At 71.1% G+C, this 25,549-nt stretch overlaps 1 protein-coding gene and 1 long non-coding RNA gene across 5 annotated transcripts; one reads left to right on the top strand and one right to left on the bottom strand.

Moving 5' to 3' along the window:
* The first annotated feature begins 1,487 nt into the window (after positions 1 to 1,487).
* Positions 1,488 to 20,853, top strand: CXXC1 (CXXC finger protein 1). 4 transcript variants are annotated; one of them, XM_068924131.1, is made up of 15 exons: positions 1,488 to 1,677; positions 2,379 to 2,476; positions 3,201 to 3,301; positions 5,313 to 5,440; positions 6,619 to 6,774; positions 6,994 to 7,020; positions 8,219 to 8,254; positions 10,471 to 10,578; positions 11,441 to 11,622; positions 13,864 to 14,071; positions 15,010 to 15,120; positions 15,925 to 15,974; positions 16,087 to 16,183; positions 18,169 to 18,321; positions 19,888 to 20,853. In XM_068924131.1, the coding sequence occupies exons 1-15, from the start codon at positions 1,503 to 1,505 to the stop codon at positions 20,730 to 20,732; spliced, it is 2,475 nt and encodes an 824-aa protein (XP_068780232.1). In that variant the 5' UTR covers positions 1,488 to 1,502; the 3' UTR covers positions 20,733 to 20,853. The 4 variants fall into 4 exon arrangements, with proteins under 4 accessions (XP_068780232.1, XP_068780233.1, XP_068780235.1 ...); XM_068924132.1 differs by having other exon boundaries at positions 8,193 to 8,254; positions 11,438 to 11,622; positions 19,888 to 20,152; XM_068924134.1 differs by having other exon boundaries at positions 1,575 to 1,677; positions 6,709 to 6,774; positions 11,438 to 11,622; positions 19,888 to 20,151.
* LOC138063951 (uncharacterized) lies at positions 5,549 to 6,550 on the bottom strand. The gene is made up of 3 exons (XR_011137193.1): positions 6,360 to 6,550; positions 6,214 to 6,279; positions 5,549 to 6,128 (listed from the first exon to the last, which is right to left on the bottom strand). It is a non-coding gene; the product is annotated as an uncharacterized lncRNA (long non-coding RNA).
* Positions 20,854 to 25,549: the final 4,696 nt, after the last annotated feature.

Raw genomic sequence — 25,549 nt, 5'->3', positions numbered from 1 at the left:
CCACCCCGGTGCCCCGGACGCCTGGGCCCCCTCGCGCCGTCTCCCCGCAGGCCCCGGCCCGGCTGGCGGCGGAGCTGGCGAAGGCGGGAGCCGCGCGGGAGCAGCTGCGGAGCCAGGGTGAGCCGGACGCCTGGGCCCCTCCCGGACGCCTGGGCCCCCCTCCCCCGGCCGTGGGGGCGGCGTCCCCGGACGCCTGGGTCCCTGCGGGGGAGGGGGGGTGACGCCCCCTCTCCTTCCCCCTCCCCCCCCCCAGAGCAGCGCCTGCAGGAGCTGGAGGCCAACGAGGAGCTGCTGGGCCCCGAGGCCCTCGCCGCCGTGTGAGCCCCCGGACGCCTGGGCCCCTCGGACGCCTGGGCCCCTTTCCCCGGACGCCTGGGCCCCTCGGACGCCTGGGCCCTGCCCCGGACACCTGGGCCCCTTTCCCTGGACGCCTGGGCCCCTTGGACGCCTGGGCCCTGCCCTGGACACTCGGGCCCCTCGGACACCTGGGCCCTTCCCCGGACACCTGGGCCCCTTGGACGCCTGGGCCCTGCCCCAGACGCCTGGGCCCCTCGGACACCTGGGCCCCTTCCCCGGACACCTGGGCCCCTCGGACGCCTGGGCCCTGCCCCAGACGCCTGGGCCCCTCGGACACCTGGGCCCCTTCTCCGGACACCTGGGCCCCCTCACACCCCGGACACCTGGGCCCCTTTCCCGGACGCCTGGGCCCTTTCCCGGCCGCCTGGGCCCCTTCCCCGGACGCCTGGGCCCCCTCCCCGGACACCTGGGCCCCTCGGACACCTGGGCCCCTTCCCCGGCCGCCTGGGCCCCCTCACACCCCGGACACCTGGGCCCCCTCCCCGGACGCCTGGGCCCCGCAGGCAGCTGCTGCGGCAGGAGCACGCGGGAGCTCGGGGGCGGCTGGAGGCCGCCGGGCGCCGGCGCCAGGGCCTGGAGCAGCGGCGCCGCAGGTGGGCGGGGCCCGGACGCCTGGGCCCCTCTCCCCCGTTCTGCCCTGCCCCCACCCTCCTGCCCCGTTCCCCTCTGGCCCCGGCCGGACGCCTGGGCCCCTCAGCGCCTCGTCGCCCGCAGGCTGGCGGCGGAGCTGGAGCGGCTGCAGGGGCCGGCGGCGGTGAGGAGCCGTGTCGCGTGTCGTCGCGTGTCGTCGCGTGTCGTCGCGTGTGCCCTGACACGCGTGTTCCCCCACCCCCCCGCGCCAGGTGACACCGGAGCCCGCCGGAGCCGCCGTGGGGCAATAAAGAAGCCGGGGCAGCGCCCGCAGCGTCACGCGTGTTCGGGGCGGGGGGGACACGTGTCGCCGCGCGGCCTCACGCGTGTCCGTGCTCGGGGTGGGGGTGGGGGTGACACGCGTGTGACGCCCTCAAGATGGCCGCCGCGCCCCACTGGGCGCCGCCATCTTGGCCCCCATGCTCCACTGGGCGCCGCCGTCTTGGCCCCGATGCTCCACCGCGCGGCGCCATCTTGGCCCCTCTGCTCCACCGGGCGCCGCCATCTTGGCGCCAATGCTCCCGTGGGCGCCGCCATCTTGGGGCCTAAGCAGCGCGCCGCCATTTTGGAAGGGGCGGGGCCCCGGCGGGACCGGAAGCGGAAGCTGGCCCCGCCCCCCCGCGCGCTCCCCACTTCCGGAGCGGAGGGGCCGCGGCCGGGTTGGGGGTCGGCGGCGACAGAGGCGCGATGGTGAGGGGCGGGGCCCGGACGCCTGGGCCCCCTCGGACGCCTGGGTCCCTTCTCGGGACACCTGGGTCCCTTGAGTGCCCGGGGGGGGGGTGGGATGGCGTGAGCGCCGGACGCCTGGGCCCCCCGGACGCCTGGGCCCCCCGGACGCCTGGGTCCCTCCCGGGGTGGGGGGCGACTGAGGGTCCCCGGACGCCTGGGCCCCTTGGGTGCCTGGTGGGGGAGGGGGGTGGGATGGGGTGAGCGCCGGACGCCTGGGCCCCCCGGACGCCTGGGTCCTTGGATACTTGGGTCCCCCCGGACGCCTGGGCCCCTTCCCCGGACGCCTGGGCTCCCCGGACACCTGGGTCCCTCCCGGGGGGGGCGGTGGCTGAGGGTCCCCGGACGCCTGGGCCCCTTGGGTACTTGGCGGGGGTGAGTGGGATGGGGTGAGCGCCGGACGCCTGGGCCCCCGGACGCCTGGGCCCCATGGACTCTTGGGTCCCCCCGGACGCCTGGGCCCCTTGTCCCCCTCACCTGCCCCCGTCTCCCCGGACACCTGGGCCCCTGCCCGGACGCCTGGGCCCCTCGCCCCGCTCACCTGCCCCCGTCTCCCCGGACACCTGGGCCCCTGCCCGGACGCCTGGGCCCCATGGACTCTTGGGTCCCCCCGGACGCCTGGGCCCTTTGCCCGGACGCCTGGGCCCCTGACGCGGCTCCCGCAGGACAGCGAGTTCTCGGACGCGGAGGCCGGGCCGGGCGGGGAGGAGAACGCGCCCGTCTACTGCGTGTGCCGCAAGCCCGACATCAACTGCTTCATGATGTGAGCCGGACGCCTGGGCCCCTCCGCCGCGCCCCCCTGCCCCGGACGCCTGGGCCCCTCCTCCATGCAGCCCTGGCCGCCTGGCTCCCTTTGTGCCCCGGACTCCTGGGCCCCCTTGTTTCACGTGCCCCGGACGCCTGGGCCCTCCTCCCTTCGCGCACCCCGGACGCCTGGGCCCCCCCTTTCACATGCCCCGGACTCCTGGGCCCCCCACTTTGTGCCCCGGACACCTGGGCCCCCCTTTATGTCTTGGACACCTGCCCCCCCCCTCCCCCCTTCGCACACCCCGGACGCCTGGGCCCCCCCCGTTTCACATCCCCCGGATGCCTGGGTCCCTTCATACCCCGGATGCCTGGGTCCCCCAGTTTCACACGCCCCGGACGCCTGGGCCCCCCCTCTTCGCGCACCCTGGATGCCTGGGCCCCCCCTCTTCGCGCACCCCGGACGCCTGGGCCCCCCTCCGTTTCACACACCCCGGACGCCTGGGCCCCCCCCGTTTCACATCCCCCGGACACCGGGGTCCCTTCATACCCCGGACGCCTGGGCCCCCCTCTCTTTTCACTCGCCCCGGACGCCTGGGCCCCGCTCGCGCCGCAGACCCCCGGCTCCCCCAGGTGGCGGCTGGTTCCCCCCCAAGGACGTTGTTGGGAGGGGGATGGGGGGGGGGGCCGCAGGCGTCCCCGGACGCCTGGGCCCCGCGGCTGACGCCCCCCCCGCGGCGCAGCGGCTGCGACAACTGCAACGAGTGGTTCCACGGCGACTGCATCAACATCACGGAGCGGATGGCCAAGGCGATCCGCGAGTGGTACTGCGGCGCCTGCCGGGGTGAGCCGGACGCCTGGGCCCCCCGGCCCGGACGCCTGGGCCCCCCCCTCCGCTGCGAGGGGGGTGCCAGGACACCTGGGTCCCTTTTGGGGGGGGGGAAGGGAGGGGAGTCTTGCAGATGCTTGGGTTCCTCAGAGGGCGCCCGGACGCCTGGGTCCCTTTTGGGGCCGCCCGGACGCCTGGGTCCCTTTTTGGCACCCGGACGCCTGGGTCCCTTTTGGGGGCCACCCGGACGCCTGGGTCCCTTTTGGGGGCCACCCGGACGCCTGAGTCCCTTTTTGGCACCCGGACGCCTGGGTCCCTTTTGGGGGTGGCCCGGACGCCTGGGTCCCTTTTGGGGGCCACCCGGACGCCTGGGTCCCTTTTTGGCACCCGGACGCCTGGGTCCCCTTTGGGGGCGGCCTGGACGCCTGGGTCCCTTTTTGGCACCCGGACGCCTGGGTCCCTTTTGGGGGCCACCCGGACGCCTGGGTCCCTTTTTGGCACCCGGACACCTGGGTCCCTTTTGGGGGCGGCCCGGACGCCTGGGTCCCTTTTTGGCACCCGGACGCCTGGGTCCCTTTTGGGGGCCGCCCGGACGCCTGGGTCCCTTTTGGGGGCGGCCCGGACGCCTGAGTCCCTTTTTGGCACCCGGACACCTGGGTCCCTTTTGGGGGTGGCCCGGACGCCTGGGTCCCTTTTGGGGGCCACCCGGACGCCTGAGTCCCTTTTGGGGGCCTCCGGGACGCCTGGGTCCTTTTTGGGGCCGCCCGGATGCCTGGGTCCCTTTTGGGGGCGGCCCGGACGCCTGGGTCCCTTTTTGGCACCCGGACGCCTGGGTCCCTTTTGGGGGCGGCCCGGACGCCTGGGTCCCTTTTTGGCACCCGGACGCCTGGGTCCCTTTTGGGGGCGGCCCGGACGCCTGGGTCCCTTTTTGGCACCCGGACGCCTGGGTCCCTTTTGGGGGCGGCCCGGACACCTGGGTCCCTTTTTGGCACCCGGACGCCTGGGTCCCTTTTGGGGGCGGCCCGGACGCCTGGGTCCCTTTTTGGCACCCGGACGCCTGGGTCCCTTTTGGGGCCGCCCGGACGCCTGGGTCCCTTTTTGGCACCCGGACGCCTGGGTCCCTTTTGGGGCCACCCGGACGCCTGGGTCCCTTTTGGGGGCCACCCGGACGCCTGGGTCCCTTTTTGGCACCCGGACGCCTGGGTCCCTTTTGGGGGCCGCCCGGACGCCTGGGTCCCTTTTGGGGCCGCCCGGACGCCTGGGTCCCTTTTGGGGCCGGCCAGACGCCTGGGTCCCTTTTGGGGGCGGCCCGGACGCCTGGGTCCCTTTTGGGGGCCACCCGGACGCCTGGGTCCCTTTTGGGGCCGCCCGGACGCCTGGGTCCCTTTTGGGGGCGGCCCGGACGCCTGGGTCCCTTTTGGGGGCGGCCCGGACGCCTGGGTCCCTTTTGGGGGCCACCCGGACGCCTGAGTCCCTTTTTGGCACCCGGACGCCTGGGTCCCTTTTGGGGGCGGCCTGGACGCCTGGGTCCCTTTTTGGCACCCGGACGCCTGGGTCCCTTTTGGGGGCCACCCGGACGCCTGGGTCCCTTTTTGGCACCCGGACGCCTGGGTCCCCTTTGGGGGCGGCCCGGACGCCTGGGTCCCTTTTGGGGCCACCCGGACGCCTGGGTCCCTTTTGGGGACTCCTCGGTCTTTTTTGGGGCCTCCCGGACGCCTGGGCCCCTTGGTTGGGGGGGAGCGCCTGGACGCCTGGGTCCCTTTTGGGGACGCCTGGGTCCCTCGGGGGGGCCGCCCGAACACCTGGGTCCCTTGTGGGCCCACCCGGACGCCTGGGTCCCTTGGTTGGGGGGGAGCGCCCGGACGCCTGGGTCCCTTGGGGGGGCCGCCCGGACGCCTGGGTCCCTTTCGGGAGCGTCAGACCCGCCGCAGGCTCGGGGGGGGCCGCTCCGAGCGCCGCGGCCCGGTTCTGAGGGCGGGGCGGCCCGGACGCCTGGGCCCACCGCCCCCCCCCGCCCCCCCGGCAGAGAAGGACCCGACGCTGGAGATCCGCTACCGGCACAAGAAGTCGCGGGAGCGGGAGCACGAGCGCGACAAGGCCGAGCTCTGCAAGAAGGCCCAGGAGCTCGCCCTGGAGCAGGGCCGCGCCGCCAAGGTGCGCGGGGCCCAGGCGTCCGGGAGCGGGGGGCGCCCGCCAGGGACCCAGGCGTCCGGGCGGCGGTGGGGACCTTTGGAGTCCCGGCGAAGCTTTAGCTTGGTTTGAGCCGGACGCCTGGGTCCCTTCTGCGGACGTTTGGGTCTCTCGGGGCGGGGGGTTGGGAGAGCCCCGGACGCCTGGGCCCCTCTCCCCGGACGCCTGGGTCCCTCTCCCCGGATGCCTGGGCTCTTTTAGGGGTGGAGGTGGGGAGCTGGGAGAGCCCCGGACACTTGGGTCCCTTCCCCCGGACACCTGGGCCCCTTCCCCGGACACCTGGGCCCTTCTAAGGTCGGGTGATCAGGAGAGCCCCGGACTCCTGGGCCCTTTTCCGGACACCTGGGCCCCTTTTGGGGTTGGGGATGGGAGAGGCCTGGACACCTGGGCCCTTTGCCCGGACGCCTGCGCCCTTCCCCGGACACCTGGGCCCTTTGCCCGGACACTTGGGCCCTTTTGAGGTTGGGGATGGGAGAGCCCCGGACGCCTGGGCCCCTTCCCCCGGACACCTGGGCCCCTCTCCCTGGACGCCTGGGCCCCTTCACCCGGATGCCTGGGCCCCCCCCTTCCCGGACTCCTGGGCCCCTGTAGGAGTTGGGTGGTGGGAGAGCCCTCTCCGTTCCCTGGACACCTGGGCCCCTTCCCCGGACGCCTGGGCCCCTTTTGAGGTTGGGGATGGGAAGAGCCCCGGACACCTGGGCCCCCTCCCGGACACCTGGGCCCCTTCCCCCGGACACCTGGGTCCCTTTTGAGGTTGGGGATGGGAAGAGCCCCGGACACCTGGGCCCCCTCTCCCTGGACACCTGGGCCCCTCCCGGACACCTGGGCCCCTCCCGGACACCTGGGCCCCTCCCGGACGCCTGGGCCCCCTCTCCCCGGACACCTGGGCCCCCTCTCCCCGGACACCTGGGCCCCTCCCGGACACCTGGGCCCCTTAACCCTGGACACCTGGGCCCCCTCTCCCCGGACACCTGGGCCCCCGTAGGAGTCGGGTAGTGGGAGAGCCCCCCCCCAGCCCTCCTTTCCCCCCCGGACGCCTGGGCCCCTTCCCCGTTTGCCGCGCTGTGTGTGGGGGGGGGGAAGGGGCGGCGGGTCGGCGGAGGCCGGACGCCTGGGCCCCTCCCCGGCCGCGCGGCCGGCAGATCAAGCGCTCGGCCCGCATGTGCGGCGAGTGCGAGGCGTGCCGGCGGCCCGAGGACTGCGGCCAGTGCGACTTCTGCCGCGACATGAAGAAGTTCGGCGGCCCCAACAAGATCCGCCAGAAGTGCCGCCTGCGCCAGTGCCAGCTGCGCGCCCGCGTGAGTCTTGGCGCGTCCTTAGCGTGTCCTTGGCGTGTCCTTGGCGTGTCCTTGGCGTGTCCTTAGCGTGTCCTTGGCGTGTCCTTGGCGTGTCCTTGGCGTGTCCTTAGCGTGTCCTTGGCGTGTCCTTGGCGTGTCCTTGGCGCGTCCTTGGCGCGCGCCTCGCGCGCCCCGCGTGTTTTGGCCCGGGCGGCGCTGACGGGGCCCTTTGCCCCGCAGGAGTCCTACAAGTATTTCCCGGCTTCGGTGAGTGTCGGCGGCCCCGGACGCCTGGGTCCCTTTTGGGGTGGGGGTACCCGGATGCCTGGGCCCCTTTGGGGTGGGGGTGCCCAGACGCCTGGGCCCCTTTGGGGGGGGTGAGGGGGGTACCCGGACGCCTGGGTCCCTTTTGGGGTGGTGGCGGGGGGGGGGGGGTCACCCGGACGCCTGGGCCCCTTTAGGGGTGAGGGGTACCCGGACGCCTGGGCCCCTTTGGAGGGGGCGATGGGAGGGTACTCGGACGCCTGGGCCCCTTTGGGGTGGGGGTACCTGGACGCCTGGGCTCCTTTGGGGATAAGGGGGGTACCCGGACGCCTGGGCCCCGTTGGGGTGGGGGTACCCGGACGCCTGGGCCCCTTTACAGGGGGTAATGGGAGGGTACCCGGACGCCTGGGCCCCTTTGGGAATGGGGGGGGGGTACCCGGATGCCTGGGCCCCTTTGGGGTGGGGGTACCCGGATACCTGGGCCCCTTTTGGGGTGAGGGGTGCCCGGACGCCTGGGCCCCTTTGGAGGGGGCGATGGGAGGGTACCCGGATGCCTGGGCCCCTTTGGGGTGGGGCTGCCCGGACGCCTGGGCCCCTTTGGAGGGGGCGATGGGAGGGTACCCGGATGCCTGGGCCCCTTTGGGGTGGGGCTGCCCGGACGCCTGGGCCCCTTTGGGGGGGGGTGGGATGAGGGGCTGCCCGGACGCCTGGGCCCCTTTTGGGGTGAGGGGGTACCCGGACGCCTGGGCCCCTTTGGGGAATGGGGGGTGTACCCGGACGCCTGGGCCCCTTTGGGGTGAGGGGTACCAGGACGCCTGGGCCCCTTTGGAGGGGGTGATGGGAGGGTACCCGGACGCCTGGGCCCCTTTTGGGATGGGGGGGGTACCCGGACACCTGGGCCCCTTTGGGGTGGGGGTACCCGGACGCCTGGGCCCCTTTGGGAATGGCGGGGGGTACCCGGACGCCTGGGCCCCTTTGGGGGGTGAGGGGCTGCCCGGACGCCTGGGCCCCTTGGGGGTGGGATGAGGGGCTGCCCGGACGCCTGGGCCCCTTTGGGGGGGGGTGGGATGAGGGGCTGCCCGGACGCCTGGGCCCCTTTGGGGGGGGTGGGATGAGGGGCTGCCCGGACGCCTGGGCCCCCGGGGCGCTGACGCCTGGGCCCCCCCGCGCCGGAGCTGCCCCCGACGTGCGGCTGCGGCAGGAGCTCTGCGCCGGCGCCTTCGACGAGCACGGCCTGGTGGGTGCCCCCCCCCAACACCCCCCCAACACCCCCCCAACACCCCCCCAGCACCCCCCCAACACCCCCCCGTACCCCCCAACACCCCCCTGTACCCCCCAACACCCCCCATACCCCCAAGCACCCCCCAACACCCCCCCAGCACCCCCCTGTACCCCCCAACACCCCCTGTATCCCCCAACACCCCCCATACCCCCAAGCACCCCCCAACACCCCCCCGTACCCCCTAACAGCCCCCCGTACCCCCAAGCACCCCCCAACAGCCCCCTGTACCCCCAACACCCCCAAACACCCCCCCAGCACCCCCCAACATCCCCCAACACCCCCCAATACTCCACCTGTACCCCCAACACCCCCCAACACCCCCCAACACCCAACACCCCCCAGTACCCCCCAATGCTCCACCTGTACCCCCAACACCCCCCGAACACCCCCCCAGTACTCTCCAGTACACCCTAGTACCCCCAACAACCCCCAACACCCCCCGTACCCCCCAATGCTCCACCTGTACCCCCAACAGCCCCCAGCACCCCCCAGCACCCCCCAATACTCCACCTGTACCCCCAACACCCCCAAACACCCCCCCAACACCCCGCAGTACCCCCCTGTACCCCTGAAGAGCCCCCTGTACCCCCCAACACCCCTCAGTACCCCCCGAGCACCCCCCAGTACCCCCTAATACTCTGCCTGTACCCCCAAACACCCCCCATACCCCTAAACACCCCCTAAACACCCCAAAAACACCCCACAGTACCCCCAAACACCTCCCCGTACCCCCAAACACCCCCAAACACCCCCAAACACCCCGCAGTACCGCTAAACACCCCCAAACACCCCACAAACACCCCGTAGTACCCCTAAACACTCCCTGTACCCCCAAACAGCTCCAAACACCCCCCAGTACCCCCAAACACCCCCCAAACACCCCCAAACACCCCCCAGTACCCCTAAACATCCCCCTGTACCCCCCAAACACCCCGCAAACACCCCCCGTACCCCCAAACACCCCCCCAACACCCCCCAACACCCCCGAGTACCCCCGTCCCGGGTCCCGCGCGTTGCACGCCGCGTCCCGCGTCCCGTCCCCTGTCCCGTGTGCCCCACGCTCTGTCCCGTATGACGTCGCCTGTCCCGTGTCCCGTGTGTGCCGTGTCCCGTGTGTGCCGTGTCCCGTGTGTCCCCTCCCGTGTCCCGTGTCCCGTGTGTCCCGTGTCCCGTGTGTCCCATCTCGTGTCCCGTATGACGTCGCCTGTCCCGTGTGTCCCGTGTGCCGTGTGTCCCCTCCCGTGTCCCGTGTCCCATGTCCCGTGTCCCATGTCCCGTGTGTCCCATCTCGTGTCCCATGTCCTGTGTCCCATGTCCCGTGTGACCCCTCCTGTGTCCCATGTCCCATGTCCCGTGTCCCATGTCCCGTGTGTCCCATCTCGTGTCCCATCTCGTGTCCCATGTCCCGTGTGTCCCCTCCTGTGTCCCGTGTCCCGTGTGTCCCATCTCGTGTCACGTATGATGTGTCCCATGTCCCGTGTGTCCCATCTCGTGTCCCATCTCGTGTCCCATCTCGTGTCCCATGTCCCGTGTGTCCCATCTTGTGTCACGTATGATGTGTCCCATGTCCCGTGTGTCCCATCCCATGTCCCGTGTCCCATGTCCCATGTCCTGTGTCCCATGTCCCGTGTGTCCCCTCCCGTGTCCCGTGTGTCCCATCTCGTGTCCCGTATGACGTGTCCCATGTCCCGTGCGCCCCGTCCCATGTCCCGTGTCCCGTGTCCCATGTCCCGTGTCCCATGTCCCGTGTGTCCCCTCCCGTGTCCCCTCCCGTGTCCCGTGTCCCATGTCCCATGTCCCGTGTCCCGTGTCCCATGTCCCGTGTGTCCCACCTCGTGTCCCGTATGACGTGTCCCATGTCCCGTGTCCCATGTCCCGTGTCCCATGTCCCATGTCCTGTGTGTCCCCTCCCGTGTCCCGTGTCCCATGTCCCGTGTCCCATGTCCCGTGTGTCCCCTCCTGTGTCCCGTGTCCCGTGTGTCCCATCTCGTGTCACGTATGATGTGTCCCATGTCCCGCGCGCCCCGTCCCGTGTCCCGTGTCCCGTGTCCCGTGTGTCCCCTCCCGTGTCCCGTGTCCCGTGTCCCGCGCGCCCCGTCCCGTGTGCCGTGTCCCACGTGTCCCGTGTGCCGCGTGCCGCCCGCCGGCGGCGTGTGCGCGTGGGCGTGCAGCCGTGGCTGAGCGACGCGGAGGACGGCCCCTACCTGGAGGCGGCGCTGCGCAAGCGCGCCGTCAAGGTCAAACACGTCAAGCGGCGCGACAAGAAGTCCGACAAGAAGGTGGGGGGGGGGGGCCGGACGCCTGGGCCCCGCGGCGGGGGGGGGCTGGGATGGACTGGGATGGACTGGGACGTTACTGGGATGGACTGGGAGGTTACTGGGATGGACTGGGGGGTTACTGGGATGGACTGGGGGGTTACTGGGGGGCACTGGGGGGTACGGGGATGGACTGGGAGGTTACTGGGAGGTTACTGGCATGGACTGGGGGGTTACTGGGATGGACTGGGATGGACTGGGAGGTTACTGGGATGGACTGGGGGGTTACTGGGATGGACTGGGATGGACTGGGGGGTTACTGGGATGGACTGGGGGTTACTGGGATGGACTGGGGGGTGACTGGGGGGCGACTGGGATGGACTGGGGGGTTACTGGGGGGTATTGGGATGGACTGGGGGGTTACTGGGGGGCACTGGGGGGTTACTGGGATGGACTGGGGGGTTACTGGGGGAGACTGGGGGGTTACTGGGATGGACTGGGAGGTGCTGGGGGGGCACTGGGGGTTTCCTGGGAGGTGCTGGGGGGTTACTGGGAGGTGCTGGGGGGGCACTGGGAGTTTCCTGGGAGGTGCTGGGGGTTCCTGGGGGGCGCTGGGGGGTGCTGGGAGGCGCTGGGGGGCGCTGGGGGGGCACTGGGGGTTACTGGGGGGCACTGGGGGGCGCTGGGGGGCGCCGGGGGTTCCTGGGGGGCACTGGGGGGCACTGGGAGGCGCTGGGGGGGCACTGGGGGTTACTGGGGGGCACTGGGGGGTTACTGGGGGTTACTGGGGGTGCTGGGGGGTTACTGGGGGGCACCGGGGGGCGCCGGGGGGCGCCGGGGGGGCGCCGGGGGGCGGGCGGTGACGGCCCGGGGCCGGCGGCAGAAGGAGGAGCGCTACAAGCGGCACAAGCAGAAGACGCGGCACCGCGAGCGCAGCCGGCACAGCGAGCGCCCGGACGCCCGGGACCCCGGCGGGCTGGCCCAGTGCCTGGGCCCCGGCTGCACCCGCCCGGCCCGGCCCCCCTCCAAGTACTGCGGCGAGGCCTGCGGCATCAAGCTGGCCGCCAAGTGAGTGGGAGCCCCCAAACCAGTACAGACTAGTACAGACCAGTATAGACCAGTATGGACCAGTATGGACCAGTTTGGGCCGCCAGGGAGCAGTGTGGGCCCCGGCCCCCCTCCAAGTACTGCGGCGAGGCCTGCGGCATCAAGCTGGCGGCCAAGTGAGTGGGAGCCCCCAAACCAGTCTAGACCAGTATGGACCAGTATAGACCAGTATGGACCAGTTTGGGCCGCGAGGGAGCAGTGTGGGCCCCGGCCCCCCTCCGAGCGCTGCGGCGAGGCCTGCGGCATCAAGCTGGCCGCCAAGTGAGTGGGAGCCCCCAAACCAGTACAAACCAGTACAAACCAGTACAAACCAGTATGGACCAGTATGGACCAGTATAGACCAGTATGGACCAGTTTGGGCCGCCAGGGAGCAATGTGGGCCCCGGCCCCCCTCCGAGCGCTGCGGCGAGGCCTGCGGCATCAAGCTGGCCGCCAAGTGAGTGTGAGCCCCCAAACCAGTACAGACCAGTATGGACCAGTATGGACCAGTTTGGGCCGCGAGGGAGCAGTGTGGGCCCCGGCCCCCCTCCGAGCGCTGCGGCGAGGCCTGCGGCATCAAGCTGGCCGCCAAGTGAGTGGGAGCCCCCAAACCAGTACAAACCAGTACAGACCAGTATGGACCAGTATGGACCAGTTTGGGCCGCGAGGGAGCAATGTGGGCCCCGGCCCCCCTCCGAGCGCTGCGGCGAGGCCTGCGGCATCAAGCTGGCCGCCAAGTGAGTGTGAGCCCCCAAACCAGTACAGACCAGTATGGACCAGTATGGACCAGTTTGGGCCGCGAGGGAGCAGTGTGGGCCCCGGCCCCCCTCCGAGTGCTGCGGCGAGGCCTGCGGCATCAAGCTGGCGGCCAAGTGAGTGGGAGCCCCCAAACCAGTCTAGACCAGTATGGACCAGTATAGACCAGTATGGACCAGTTTGGGCCGCGAGGGAGCAGTGTGGGCCCCGGCCCCCCTCCGAGCGCTGCGGCGAGGCCTGCGGCATCAAGCTGGCCGCCAAGTGAGTGGGAGCCCCCAAACCAGTACAAACCAGTACAAACCAGTACAAACCAGTATGGACCAGTATGGACCAGTATAGACCAGTATGGACCAGTTTGGGCCGCCAGGGAGCAATGTGGGCCCCGGCCCCCCTCCGAGCGCTGCGGCGAGGCCTGCGGCATCAAGCTGGCCGCCAAGTGAGTGTGAGCCCCCAAACCAGTACAGACCAGTATGGACCAGTATGGACCAGTTTGGGCCGCGAGGGAGCAGTGTGGGCCCCGGCCCCCCTCCGAGCGCTGCGGCGAGGCCTGCGGCATCAAGCTGGCCGCCAAGTGAGTGGGAGCCCCCAAACCAGTACAAACCAGTACAGACCAGTATGGACCAGTATGGACCAGTTTGGATCTCAGTAGATCCCAGTTTTCGCTCAGCTCGGGAGCACCGCGGGGGGGGGGAGGGCGCCCCAGAGGGCTCTCAGCGGCCCCCCCACGGCCTCCCCAGCTCCCCCTGAGCCTCCCCAAACGGATCCCTGAGCGGATCCCCGAGCGGATCCCCGGGATCCCGCGGCGTGGGGGCACCCATGGGTGCCGGGACCGCCGCGGGGAGCCGGGACCCCCCCGGGGTGCCCCCAGCCACCGCCTCCGTCCCTCCCCCGGCAGCCGGCTGGGCGAGACCCTGCCGCGGCGGATCCAGCAGTGGATCCCTCAGTGGATCCCAGGGATCCCGTGGCTCGGGGGCACCCCAGGGTGCCGGGACCACCGCAGGGTGCTCCCAGTGACTGTGCACCCCCTTTCCCTGGAAAATGGGTCTACTAGACCTTGCTGTGGCGGATCCAGCAGTGGATCCCTCAGTGGATCCCAGGGATCCCGCGGCTCGGGGGCACCCCAGGGTGCTGGGACTACCGCAGGGTGCTCCCAGTGACTGTGCACCCCCTTTCCCTGGAAAATGGGTCTACTAGACCTTGCTGTGGCGGATCCAGCAGTGGATCCCTCAGTGGATCCCAGGGATCCCGCAGCTCGGGGGCACCCCAGGGTGCTGGGACCACCGCAGGGTGCTCCCAGTGACTGTGCACCCCCTTTCCCTGGAAAATGGGTCTACTAGACCTTGCTGTGGCGGATTCAGCAGTGGATCCCTTACCGGATCCCAGGGATCCCGCGGCTCGGGGGCACCCCAGGGTGCCGGGACCTCCGCAGGGTGCTCCCGGTGACCGCCCGCCCCCTTCCCCCGGCAGCCGGATCTACGAGATCCTGCCGCAGCGGATCCAGCAGTGGCAGCAGAGCCCGTGCGTGGCGGAGGAGCACGGCAAGCGGCTGCTGGAGCGGATCCGCCGGGAGCAGCACCAGGCCCGGCTGCGGCTGCAGGACATGGAGCGGCGCTTCCACGAGCTCGAGGGGCTCATCGCCCGCGCCAAGGGGCACCCGCCGCGCGAGGACGAGGAGGTGGGTGCCCCCCCCCCCCCCACCGGGCGCCTGGGCCCTTTCCCCGGACGCCCTGGGTCCCTTTCCCGGATGCCTGGGCCCCTTCCCTGGACACCTGGGCCCCTTCCCTGGACACCTGGGCCCTTCCCCCGGACGCCTGGGCTCCTTCCCCGGACGCCTGGGCTCCTTCCCCGGACGCCTGGGCTCCTTCCCCGGACACCTGGGTGCTTTCCCCGGATGCCTGGGCCCCTCTCCCGGACGCCTGGGCCCCTTCCCCGGACACCTGGGCCCTTCCCCGGACGCCTGGGCCCCTTTCCCCAGATGCCTGGGCCCCTTCCCGGACGCCTGGGCCCCTTCCCGGACGCCTGGGCCCCTTCCCGGACGCCTGGGCCCCTTCCCTGGATGCCTGGGCCCCTTCCCCGGACACCTGGGTCCCTTTCCCGGATGCCTGGGCCCCTTCCCCGGACGCCTGGGTTGCCTCCCGGACGCCTGGGCCCTTTCCCCGGACGCCTGGGCCCTTCCCCGGACGCCTGGGCCCTTCCCCGGACGCCTGGGCCTCTTTCCCCGGACGCCTGGGCCTCTTTCCCCGGACGCCTGGGCCTCTTTCCCCGGATGCCTGGGCCCCTTCCCGGACGCCTGGGCCCCTTCCCCGGACACCTGGGTCCCTTTCCCGGATGCCTGGGCCCCTTCCCCGGACGCCTGGGTTGCCTCCCGGACACCTGGGCCCCTTCCCCGGACGCCTGGGCCTCTTTCCCCGGACGCCTGGGCCTCTTTCCCCGGACGCCTGGGCCCCTTTCCCCGGACGCCTGGGCCCCTTTCCCTGGACGCCTGGGCCCCTTTCCCGGACGCCTGGGCCCCTCCTTGGACACCTGGGTCCTTTCCCTGACCCCCCCGGCTCCCTTCCCCCGGACACCTGGGCCCCTCTTTTCCCGGACGCCTGGGCCCTTCGCCCGGCGCAGACCAACGAGGGCGACAGCGACGACACGGACCTGCAGATCTTCTGCGTCTCCTGCGGGCACCCCATCAACCCCAAGGTGGCCCTGCGCCATATGGAGCGCTGCTACGCCAAGGTACCCGGCCCCTATAGCACCCTATAGGGGCCGGCCACCCCCCCCCCCGGCACCCTGGGGACCCCCCGGGGACCCTATGGAGCACCCCAGGGCCCTATAGCCCCCCTCCCGGGCACCCTATGGGGTCACCTGCACCCCCCGCGAACCCGTATAGGTCCCTCTTGGGGACGTATGGGGCTATACTGACCACTGCGGGGCCCTATAGGGCGCTATAGGCTCCCGCCGGGCTATAGGGGCTGCCGCGGGGTCCTACGGGGTGGGGGCGGCGCGGTGCCTTACGGCCGGCCCTGGGGTCCTATGGGGGCTATAAAGGGCAGGGGGGACCATATGGGGCTATGGGGGGGGGCTGTGAGTGCCATATGGAGCCCTATGGGTCCCCGCAGGGCCCTATAGCGCTATGTGTAAACGTATAGGTTGTTTCTGTAGGGTTGCAGGAGGCGCAAGGGGTTTGGGTGGGTTGTTTCCCATAGGTGCTATAGGATGCTGTAGGGGTGACAGACCCCCCCCCCAGATACTATAGGGGCTACAGGGCTCTCCTGGGTGCTATAGGGCTCCCCTGGGTACTATAGGAGCTATAGGGCTCTCCTGGGTGCTATAGGGGCTATAGGACCCCCCGATGCTATAGCGGCTGTAGGGTTCCGCTGGGTGCTATAGGGGTTATAGGGCCCCCCCAGGTGCTATAGGGGCTGTAGAGCTCCTCTGGGCGCTATAGGGGCTGTAGGGCTCCCCGGGGTGCTATAGGGGCTACAGGGCCCCCCCCGGGCGCTATAGGTCGCCCCGTTAACCCGGGCCGTGTCCCCGCAGTACGAGAGCCAGACGTCGTTCGGGTCCATGTACCCCACCCGCATCGAGGGGTGAGTCGGCGCCCGGACGCCTGGGCCCCCCCCCTCCCACCCCCCGCCTCCGCCCGCCGGACGCCTGGGCCCCACCGCGGTGACGCCCTTCCTTCCCCCCCACCCCCCCCAGGGCCACCCGGCTCTTCTGCGACGTCTACAACCCCCAGAGCAAAACCTACTGCAAGCGGCTGCAGGTGCTCTGCCCCGAGCACTCGCGGGACCCCAAGGTGAGCCGGCGGCACCCATGGGTGCTGGGGTGCCCCGGGAGGGGGTTTTGGGGGGGTTCGGGGGGCCCGCTGAGGTGCCACGGGTGCTCCAAGGGTGTCTGGGAGGTCCCGTGGGTGCCTAGAAGGTCCTACGGCGGGTCTGAGATGGTCCTGGTAGGTCCCATGGGTGCTCTAGTGGGTCCCTTGAGGGTCTGGCGGGTCCTAGGGGTGTCTGAGAGGTCCCGTGGGTGCTCTAGGGGGGTCCCATGGAGGCCCCAGGGTGTCTCATTAGGGTCTGGGGGGCTACCAGGATGGTCCCAGGGGGTCCTATGGGTTTTCTAGGGGGTGCCATGGGCACCTGGGGGTGCATAGGTGTTTCTGGTAGGTCCTATGGGTGTCCTAGTGGGTTCCTTGGGGGGTCTAGTGGGTCCTGTGGGTGCCCTAGAGGTGTCCCAGCAGGTCTCATGGGTGCCCTAGGGGGTCTTATGGGGGCCAGGTGGGCACCTAGATGGTCCTGGTAGGTCCCATGGGTGCTCTAGTGGGTCCCTTGGGGGTTTGGCAGGTCCTATGTGTTCCTTAGGGGTGTCTGGGAGGTCCCACGGGTGCCCGAGAGGGTGCTTTGGGAGTCTGGAGGACACCTAGATGGTCCTGGGGGGCCCCATGGGTGACCTAGAGGGTCCCTTGGGGGTCTGGCAGGTCCTAGGGGTGTCTAGGAGGTCCCATGGGTGCTCTAGGGGGTGCCATGGGGGTCTGAGGGGGTCCGATGGAAGCCCCAGGGTGTCTCATTAGCACCTGGGGCGTACCAGGATGGTCCTAGTAGGTCCCATGGGTGCCCTAGGGGGTGCTGTGGGGCCTGGGAAAGTACCTAGATGGTCCTAGTAGGTCCCGTGGGTGCTCTAGGGGGTTCCATGGGGGCCTGGGAGGTCCGATGGAGGCCCCAGGGTGTCACATAGGGGTCTGGGGTCTACCTGGAGGGTCCTAGTAGGTCCTGTGGGTGCTTTAGGAGGCTCCATGGGGACCTGAGGGTATCTAGAGGGTCCTGGTAGGTGTCATGGGTGCTGTAGGTGGTCTCGTGGGGGTCTGGAGAGTATCTAGAGGGTCCTGGTGGGCTCCATGGGTGCTGTAGGAGATCCTGTGGGGATCTGGGGGGTAACTAGAGGATCCTGGTGGGCCCCATGGGTGCCATGGGGGTCCCATGGGGGCCTGGAGAGTATCTAGAGGGTCCTGGTGAGTCCCATGGGTGCTGTTGGAGGTCCCATGGGGGTTTGGGGGGGTATCCAGAGGGTCCTGGTGGGTCCCATGGGTGCTGTAGGAGGCCCCATGGGGGTCTGAGAGGTATCTGTAGGGTTTTGGTGGGTCCTATGGGTGCTGTAGGAGATCCCATGGGGGTCTGAGAGGTATCTAGAGGGCTTTGTTGGGTCCCATGGGTGCTGTAGGAGGTCCCATGGGAGTCTGAGAGGTATCTGGAAGGTCCTGGTGGGTCCGATGGGTGCTGTAGGAGGTCCCATGGGGGTTTGGAAGATATCTGGAGGGCTTTGGTGGGTGCTATGGGTGTTGTAGGAGGTCCCATGGGAGTCTGAGAAGTATCTAGAGAGCTTTGGTGGGTTTTATGGGTGCTCTAGGAAGTCTTACGAGGGTTTGGAGAGTATCTAGAGAGCTTTGGTGGGTCCCATGGGTGCTGTAGGAGCTCCCATGGGAGTTTGGTGAGTATCTAGAGGGTTTTGTCAGGCCCTATGGGTGCTGTAGGAGATACTGTGGGGATCTGAGAAGTATCTAGAGAACTTTGGTGGGTGCTGTGGGTGCTGTAGGAGATCCCATGGGGGTCTGAGAGGTATCTAGAGGGCTTTGGTTGGTCCTATGGGTGCTCTAAGAAATCTTACGAGGGTTTGGAGAGTATCTAGAGAGCTTTGGTGGGTCCCATGGGTGCTGTAGGAGGTCCCGGGCGCCCCTAGGGACGCGGGGGTGCCCCGGGGGTGCCGGCGGGGGGCTGACGGGGCGGCGCGCAGGTGCCGGCGGACGAGGTGTGCGGGTGCCCGCTGGTGCGCGACGTCTTCGAGCTGACGGGCGAGTTCTGCCGGGCGCCCAAGCGCAAGTGCAACCGCCACTACTGCTGGGAGAAGCTGCGGCGTGCCGAGGTCGACCTCGAGCGGGTGCGCGTGGTACGTGTCCCCCCGCCCCCGGCCCCCCCCGTGACAACCGGGGGGGGGGTCCTGGGGGTCCCAAGGGGGCCTGGGGGTCCCTAGGGGGGGTTTTGGGTCCCTGAGGGGGTCCTAGGGCTCCCTGGGGGTCCCTAAGGGGTCCTTGGGGGGTTCCTGGGGGTCCCTAGGATGTCCTGGGTGTCCCTAGGGGGGTTTTGGGGTCCCTGAGGGGGTCCTAGGGGTGCCTGGGAGGTTCCTGGGGGTCCCTAAGGGGTCCCTGGGGGGTTCCTGGGGGTCCCTAGGATGTCCTGGGTGTCCCTAGGGGGGTTTTGGGGTCCCTGAGGGGGTCCTAGGGGTGCCTGGGAGGTTCCTGGGGGTCCCTAAGGGGTCCTTGGGGGGTTCCTGGGGGTCCCTAGGATGTCCTGGGTGTCCCTAGGGGGGTTTTGGGGTCCCTGAGGGGGTCCTAGGGGTGCCTGGGAGGTTCCTGGGGGTCCCTAAGGGGTCCTTGGGGGGTTCCTGGGGGTCCCTAGGATGTCCTGGGTGTCCTTAGGGGTCCCTGGGGGTCCTTGGGGGGTGCCTGGAGGTTCCTAAGGGGTCCTTGGGGGGGTTCTGGGGGTCCCTAGGATGTCCTGGGTGTCCCTGGGGGGGTTTTGGGGTCCCTGAGGGGGTCCTAGGGGTGCCTGGGAGGTTCCTGGGGGTCCCTAAGGGGTCCTTGGGGGGGTTCCTGGGGGTCCCTAGGATGTCCTGGGTGTCCCTTGGGGGGTTTTGGGGTCCCTGAGGGGGTCCTAGGGGTCCCTGGGGGTTCCAAGGGGGTCCCTGGGGGGAGTCCTGGGGGTCCTGAGGGGGCTTGGGGGTCCCTGGGGGTCCCTAGGGGAGGTGTTGGGGTCCCTGAGGGGGTCCTAGGTCTCCCTGGGGGTCCCTAAGGGGTCCTTGGGGGGTTCCTGGGGGTCCCTAGGGGGGTCTTGGGGGGTCTATGGGGGGTCTTGGGGTCCCTAGGGGGGTCTGGGGGGGTCCCTGGGGGTCTCTGGGGGGGGTCTAGGAGGCCCTGGGGGTTCCTAGGGGGTCCCTGGGGGGGAGTCTAGGGGTCCCTGTGGGTCCTGGGGGTCCCTAGAGGGGGTTTCAGGGTCCCTGAGGGGGTCCTGGGGGTCCCTAGGGCATCCTGGGGGGGGTCCTGGGTGTCCCGAGGGGGGGTCTTGAGGGCCCCTGGGGGGGTCGTGGGGTCCATGGGGGTCCCTAGAGCATCCTGGGGGGGGGGTGGGGGTCCCTAGGGGGTCCTGGGGGGGGTCCTGGGGGGCCCTTGGGTGTCTGGGGAGGTCCTGGGAGTCCATAGGGGCTCCTGGGGGTCCTTGGGGTGTCCGGGGGGGTCCCTGGGGGGGGTCTTGGCGGTCTGGGGGGGGGGTCACAAAGGTCTCGGGGGGGGGGGTCCTAGGCGCTCCTAAGGGGTTTTGGGGGGCTCCTGAGGATCCCTAAAGGCTCCTAAGAGAGTCGTTATAGGGGGGAAGAATTTGGGGGGGGGTCAAGGGGGTTTGGGGGGGGTCACAGGGTGACGCACACGCCCCCCCCCCCCGTGTCCCCCCCCCCCGGCAGTGGTACAAGCTGGACGAGCTGTTCGAGCAGGAGCGCAACGTGCGGGCGGCGATGACGAACCGGGCCGGGCTGCTGGCGCTCATGCTGCACCAAACCATCCAGCACGACCCGCTCACCACCGACCTGCGCACCGCCGCCGACCGCTGACGGTCCCGAAACACCCGGCAACACCCCCAAAACCCCCCCGAAACCCCCCCCGAAACCCCCCCGAACCCCCCCGCCCCCCCCTTCCGCCTCCTTCCGCCCCAAATCGCCCCCCGGGTCCCCCGCGGCCCGCTCGGCGCCGCTCACCACCGCCCTGCGCACCGTCGCCGCCGCCTGACGGTCCCGAAACACCCGGCAACACCCCCAAAACCCCCCCGGAACCACCCCCCGAACCCCCCCCGAACCCCCCGCCCCCCCCCCTTCCGCCTCCTTCCGCCCCAAATCGCCCCCCGGGTCCCCCGCGGCCCGCTCGGCGCCGCTCACCACCGCCCTGCGCACCGTCGCCGCCGCCTGACGGTCCCGAAACACCCGGCAACACCCCCAAAACCCCCCCAAAACCCCCCCGAAACCCCTCCGAACCCCCCGCCCCCCCCTTCCGCCTCCTTCCGCCCCAAATCGCCCCCCGTGTCCCCCGCGGCCCGCTCGGCGCCGCTCACCACCGACCTGCGCACCGCCGCCGACCGCTGACGGTCCCGAAACACCCGGCAACACCCCCAAAACCCCCCCGGAACCGCCCCCGAACCCCCCCCGAACCCCCGCCCCCCCCTTCCGCCTCCTTCCGCCCCAAATCGCCCCCCGTGTCCCCCGCGGCCCGCTCGGCGCCGCTCACCACCGCCCTGCGCACCGTCGCCGCCGCCTGACGGTCCCGAAACACCCGGCAACACCCCCAAAACCCCCCCCGAACCCCCCCGAACCCCTCGCCCCCCCCTTCCGCCTCCTTCCGCCCCAAATCGCCCCCCGGGTCCCCCGCGGCCCGCTCGGCGCCGCTCACCACCGCCCTGCGCACCGTCGCCGCCGCCTGACGGTCCCGAAACACCCGGCAACACCCCCAAAACCCCCCCGGAACCGCCCCCGAAACCCCCCCGAACCCCCCGCCCCCCCCTTCCGCCTCCTTCCGCCCCAAATCGCCCCCCGGGTCCCCCGCGGCCCGCTCGGCGCCGCTCACCACCGACCTGCGCACCGTCGCCGCCGCCTGACGGTCCCGAAACACCCGGCAACACCCCCGAAACCCCCCCAGAACCGCCCCCGAACCCCCCCCGAACCCCCCGCCCCCCCCTTCCGCCTCCTTCCGCCCCAAATCGCCCCCCGGGTCCCCCGCGGCCCGCTCGGCGCCGCTCACCACCGCCCTGCGCACCGTCGCCGCCGCCTGACGGTCCCGAAACACCCGGCAACACCCCCAAAACCCCCCCGAACCCCCCCCGAACCCCTCGCCCCCCCCTTCCGCCTCCTTCCGCCCCAAATCGCCCCCCGTGTCCCCCGCGGCCCGCTCGGCGCCGCTCACCACCGCCCTGCGCACCGCCGCCGACCGCTGACGGTCCCGAAACACCCGGCAACACCCCCGAAACCCCCCCGGAACCGCCCCCGAACCCCCCCCGAACCCCCCGCCCCCCCCTTCCGCCTCCTTCCGCCCCAAATCGCCCCCCGTGTCCCCCGCGGCCCGCTCGGCGCCGCTCACCACCGCCCTGCGCACCGTCGCCGCCGCCTGACGGTCCCAAAACACCCGGCAACACCCCCAAAACCCCCCCGGAACCGCCCCCGAACCCCCCCCGAACCCCCCGCCCCCCCCTTCCGCCTCCTTCCGCCCCAAATCGCCCCCCGTGTCCCCCGCGGCCCGCTCGGCGCCGCTCACCACCGCCCTGCGCACCGTCGCCGCCGCCTGACGGTCCCGAAACACCCGGCAACACCCCCAAAACCCCCCCAAACCCCCCCCGAACCCCCCCCGAACCCCTCGCCCCCCCCTTCCGCCTCCTTCCGCCCCAAATCGCCCCCCGTGTCCCCCGCGGCCCGCTCGGCGCCGCTCACCACCGCCCTGCGCACCGCCGCCACCCCCCCCGAAACCCCCCCGAACCCCCCGCCCCCCCCTTCCGCCTCCTTCTGCCCCAAATCGCCCCCCGTGTCCCCCGCGGCCCGCTCGGCGCCGCTCACCACCGCCCTGCGCACCGTCGCCGCCGCCTGACGGTCCCGAAACACCCGGCAACACCCCCAAAACCCCCCCGGAACCCCCCCCGAAACCCCCCCGAACCCCCCGCCCCCCCCTTCCGCCTCCTTCCGCCCCAAATCGCCCCCCGTGTCCCCCGCGGCCCGCTCGGCGCCGCTCACCACCGCCCTGCGCACCGTCGCCGCCGCCTGACGGTCCCGAAACACCCGGCAACACCCCCAAAACCCCCCCGGAACCGCCCCCGAACCCCCCCCGAACCCCCCGCCCCCCCCTTCCGCCTCCTTCTGCCCCAAATCGCCCCCCGTGTCCCCCGCGGCCCGCTCGGCGCCGCTCACCACCGCCCTGCGCACCGTCGCCGCCGCCTGACGGTCCCGAAACACCCGGCAACACCCCCAAAACCCCCCCGGAACCGCCCCCGAACCCCCCCCGAACCCCCCGCCCCCCCCTTCCGCCTCCTTCCGCCCCAAATCGCCCCCCGTGTCCCCCGCGGCCCGCTCGGCGCCGCTCACCACCGCCCTGCGCACCGTCGCCGCCGCCTGACGGTCCCGAAACACCCGGCAACACCCCCAAAACCCCCCCGGAACCGCCCCCGAAACCCCCCCGAACCCCCCGCCCCCCCCTTCCGCCTCCTTCTGCCCCAAATCGCCCCCCGTGTCCCCCGCGGCCCGCTCGGCGCCGCTCACCACCGCCCTGCGCACCGCCGCCGACCGCTGACGGTCCCGAAACACCCGGCAACACCCCCAAAACCCCCCCGGAACCGCCCCCGAACCCCCCCCGAACCCCTCGCCCCCCCCTTCCGCCTCCTTCCGCCCCAAATCGCCCCCCGTGTCCCCCGCGGCCCGCTCGGCGCCGCTCACCACCGCCCTGCGCACCGTCGCCGCCGCCTGACGGTCCCGAAACACCCGGCAACACCCCCAAAACCCCCCCCGAACTGCCCCCGAAACCCCCCCGAACCCCCCGCCCCCCCCTTCCGCCTCCTTCCGCCCCAAATCGCCCCCCGGGTCCCCCGCGGCCCGCTCGGCGCCGCTCACCACCGCCCTGCGCACCGTCGCCGCCGCCTGACGCCCCCAAAACCGCCGGAATCTACCCCAAAACCTCCCCCTGCCCCCTCCCCACGACCCCCCCGGCCCCTAAACCCCCCCTGAACAGCCCATCTGCACCCCCCCACCTGATTTTGGGGCGGGTCTTGCCCTATTTTTGGGGTCCTGAGCTCCCCCCCCCAATTTTGGGGGGTCTCACCCCATTTTGAGTGTCCTGAGCCCCCCCTTAATGCCCCCCCACCCAATTTTGGGGGATCTCACCCAATTTTAGGGGTCCTGAGCCCCCCCCCTTAGGGCTCCACCACCCAACTTTGGGGGGGTCCCGGGGGGGGGGTTCTGCCCAATTTAGGGGTCCTGAACCCCCCACCCCCTTTTGGGGAGGTCTCCCCCAATTTGGGGGGTCCTGAGGCCCCCCTTGAGACCCCCCCACCCAGTTTGGGGGGTTCTCACCCAGTTTTGGGGGTCCCTGCCCAATTTCAGGGTCCTGAGGTCCCACTCGCACCTAGTTTGGGGGGGGGAATCTCACCCAATTTTGGGGGTCCTGAGCCCCCCTTTAAGACCCCCACCACCCAATTTTGGGGTGCTGAACCCCCCTACCCCCTTTTGGGGGGGGATCTCACCCAATTTTGGGGGTCCTGAGCCCCCTTAAGACCCCCCCACCCACTTTTGGGGGGGTCTCACCCAATTTTGGGGGTCCTGGGCCCCCCTTTAAGACCCTCACCACCCAATTTTGGGGGTTCCTGCCCAATTTTGGGGTCCTGAACCCCCCTACCCCCTTTTGGGGGGGATCTCACCCAATTTTGAGGGTCCTGAGCCCCCCCTTAAGACCCCTCCACCTAGTTTGGAGTGATCTCACCTAATTTTGGGGGTCCTGAGCCCCCCTACCCACTTTCGGGGGGATCTCACCCAATTTTGGGGGTCCTGGGCCCCCCTTTAAGACCCCCCCACCCAATTTGGGGGGGTCTCACCCAACTTTGGGGGTCCTGAGCCCCCCCCGTTAAGACCCCCCCACCCAATTTTGGGGGTCCTGAGCCCCCCTATTAGGGCCCCCTACCCACTTTTGGGGGGGTTCTAGGGGAGAGGGGGGCCTTCCACCCCCCCACAATAAAATTGGTGTTGAAAGTGGTTTTTTTCCTGGATTTCGGGGGGTCCCGGTGGCTTTGGAGGGGGGGGGGGCGCCGCTCATTAGCATAGCCCCGCCCCCCGGGCGGGACCGACCAGCGCTCGGTACGACGCTCATTTGCGTAGCCACGCCCTCGGCGACTCAGTGCCGCCGCTCATTTGCATAGCCCCGCCCCCGAGCGGGCCGACCGCGCTGCTCATTAGCGTAGCCACGCCCCGCACGGCTTGTCCGCGGTGCTTATTAGCATAGCCACGCCCCCCCCTCGCCCCGCGGTCACGTGTCCGACGGCGCGGGCTCCCGCGGGGATATTGGCGGCGGGGCGGGGGGGAAGGGAAGCGGCCGGCGCCACGTGGTCCGCCCCCCGCCGCGCTCATTTGCATAGCTCCGCCCCCTCCCAGCCGTGTGGGGTGGTGGTGGCGGTTCAGGTGACCGCGCTGCCGTCACGTGCTCGCTCCCTCCCGCCCATTGGAAGGAAGAGGGAAGGAGGGGGGAGGCCCCGCCCCTTCCCCCGCGCCGCCCTCCCATTGGCCGCGGCGGCGTCACGTGCGCCTCCTCCCCTTCTCCCCCCCCCTCCCCACCACCAGCTTCCCCCGACCCACCAGCCAATCAGAGGCAGCGGCGGGGCGGCTTCGCTTCCGCTTCCGGCGCGCGGCGCGGCCCCTCCCCTCCCCTGGCCGCGGTGCCCTCGCGCCGGCGGCGGCCGTTGCTGCGCCACGAGCGGGGCCGCGCCATGGCGGAGCGCGCGCGCGCCGCGGGGGCCGCGCCCCGGCCGGTACCGGGCGGCGGGGGGAGGGGGCGGTCGGGGGGCGGTTTGGGAGGGGGAGGGGCGGTCGGGGGGCGGTTTGGGAGGGGAAAAGGGCAGTTAGTGTGTGTGGGGGGGGGAGGGGCGGTTACGGAGGGGCCGGGGGCAGTTCTGGGGCGGTTAGTGAGGGGGAGGGGGCGGTTTGGGGGCGGTTTGGGGCGGTTTGTGAGGGAAAAGGGCAACTAGTGAGGGGGAGGGGGCGGTTTGGGGCAGTTAGTGAGGGAAAAGGGCAGTTAGTGAGGGGGAGGGGGCGGTTTGGGGCAGTTTGTGAGGGAAAAGGGCAGCTAGTGAGGGGGAGGGGGCGGTTTGGGGCAGTTTGTGAGGGAAAAGGGCAACTAGTGAGGGGGAGGGGGCGGTTTGGGGCGGTTTGTGAGGGAAAAGGGCAACTAGTGAGGGGGAGGGGGCGGTTTGGGGCAGTTTGTGAGGGAAAAGGGCAGCTAGTGAGGGGGAGGGTTCGGTTTTGGGGCAGTTCTGGGGCAGTTAGTGAGGGGGAGGGGCTGTTTTGGGGCAGTTAGTGAGGGGGAGGGGGCAGTTTGGGGCAGTTTGTGAGGGAA

The sequence above is a fragment of the Struthio camelus genome, chromosome 38, assembly GCF_040807025.1.
Source record: "Struthio camelus isolate bStrCam1 chromosome 38, bStrCam1.hap1, whole genome shotgun sequence".
Taxonomy (NCBI): Eukaryota; Metazoa; Chordata; class Aves; order Struthioniformes; family Struthionidae; genus Struthio; species Struthio camelus.
The sequence above is the reverse complement of the archived record's forward strand: the minus strand, read 5'-3'. Positions and strand labels throughout refer to the sequence as shown.

Coding starts and splice junctions, on each gene's coding strand:
- CXXC1 (XM_068924131.1), top strand. CDS start 1,503: ATGCTCCCGTGGGCGCCGCCATCTTGGGGCCTAAGCAGCGCGCCGCCA. Junction 1,678..2,378: donor GCGGCGACAGAGGCGCGATG/GTGAGGGGCGGG, acceptor CGGCTCCCGCAG/GACAGCGAGTTCTCGGACGC. Junction 18,322..19,887: donor ACCTCGAGCGGGTGCGCGTG/GTACGTGTCCCC, acceptor CCCCCCCGGCAG/TGGTACAAGCTGGACGAGCT.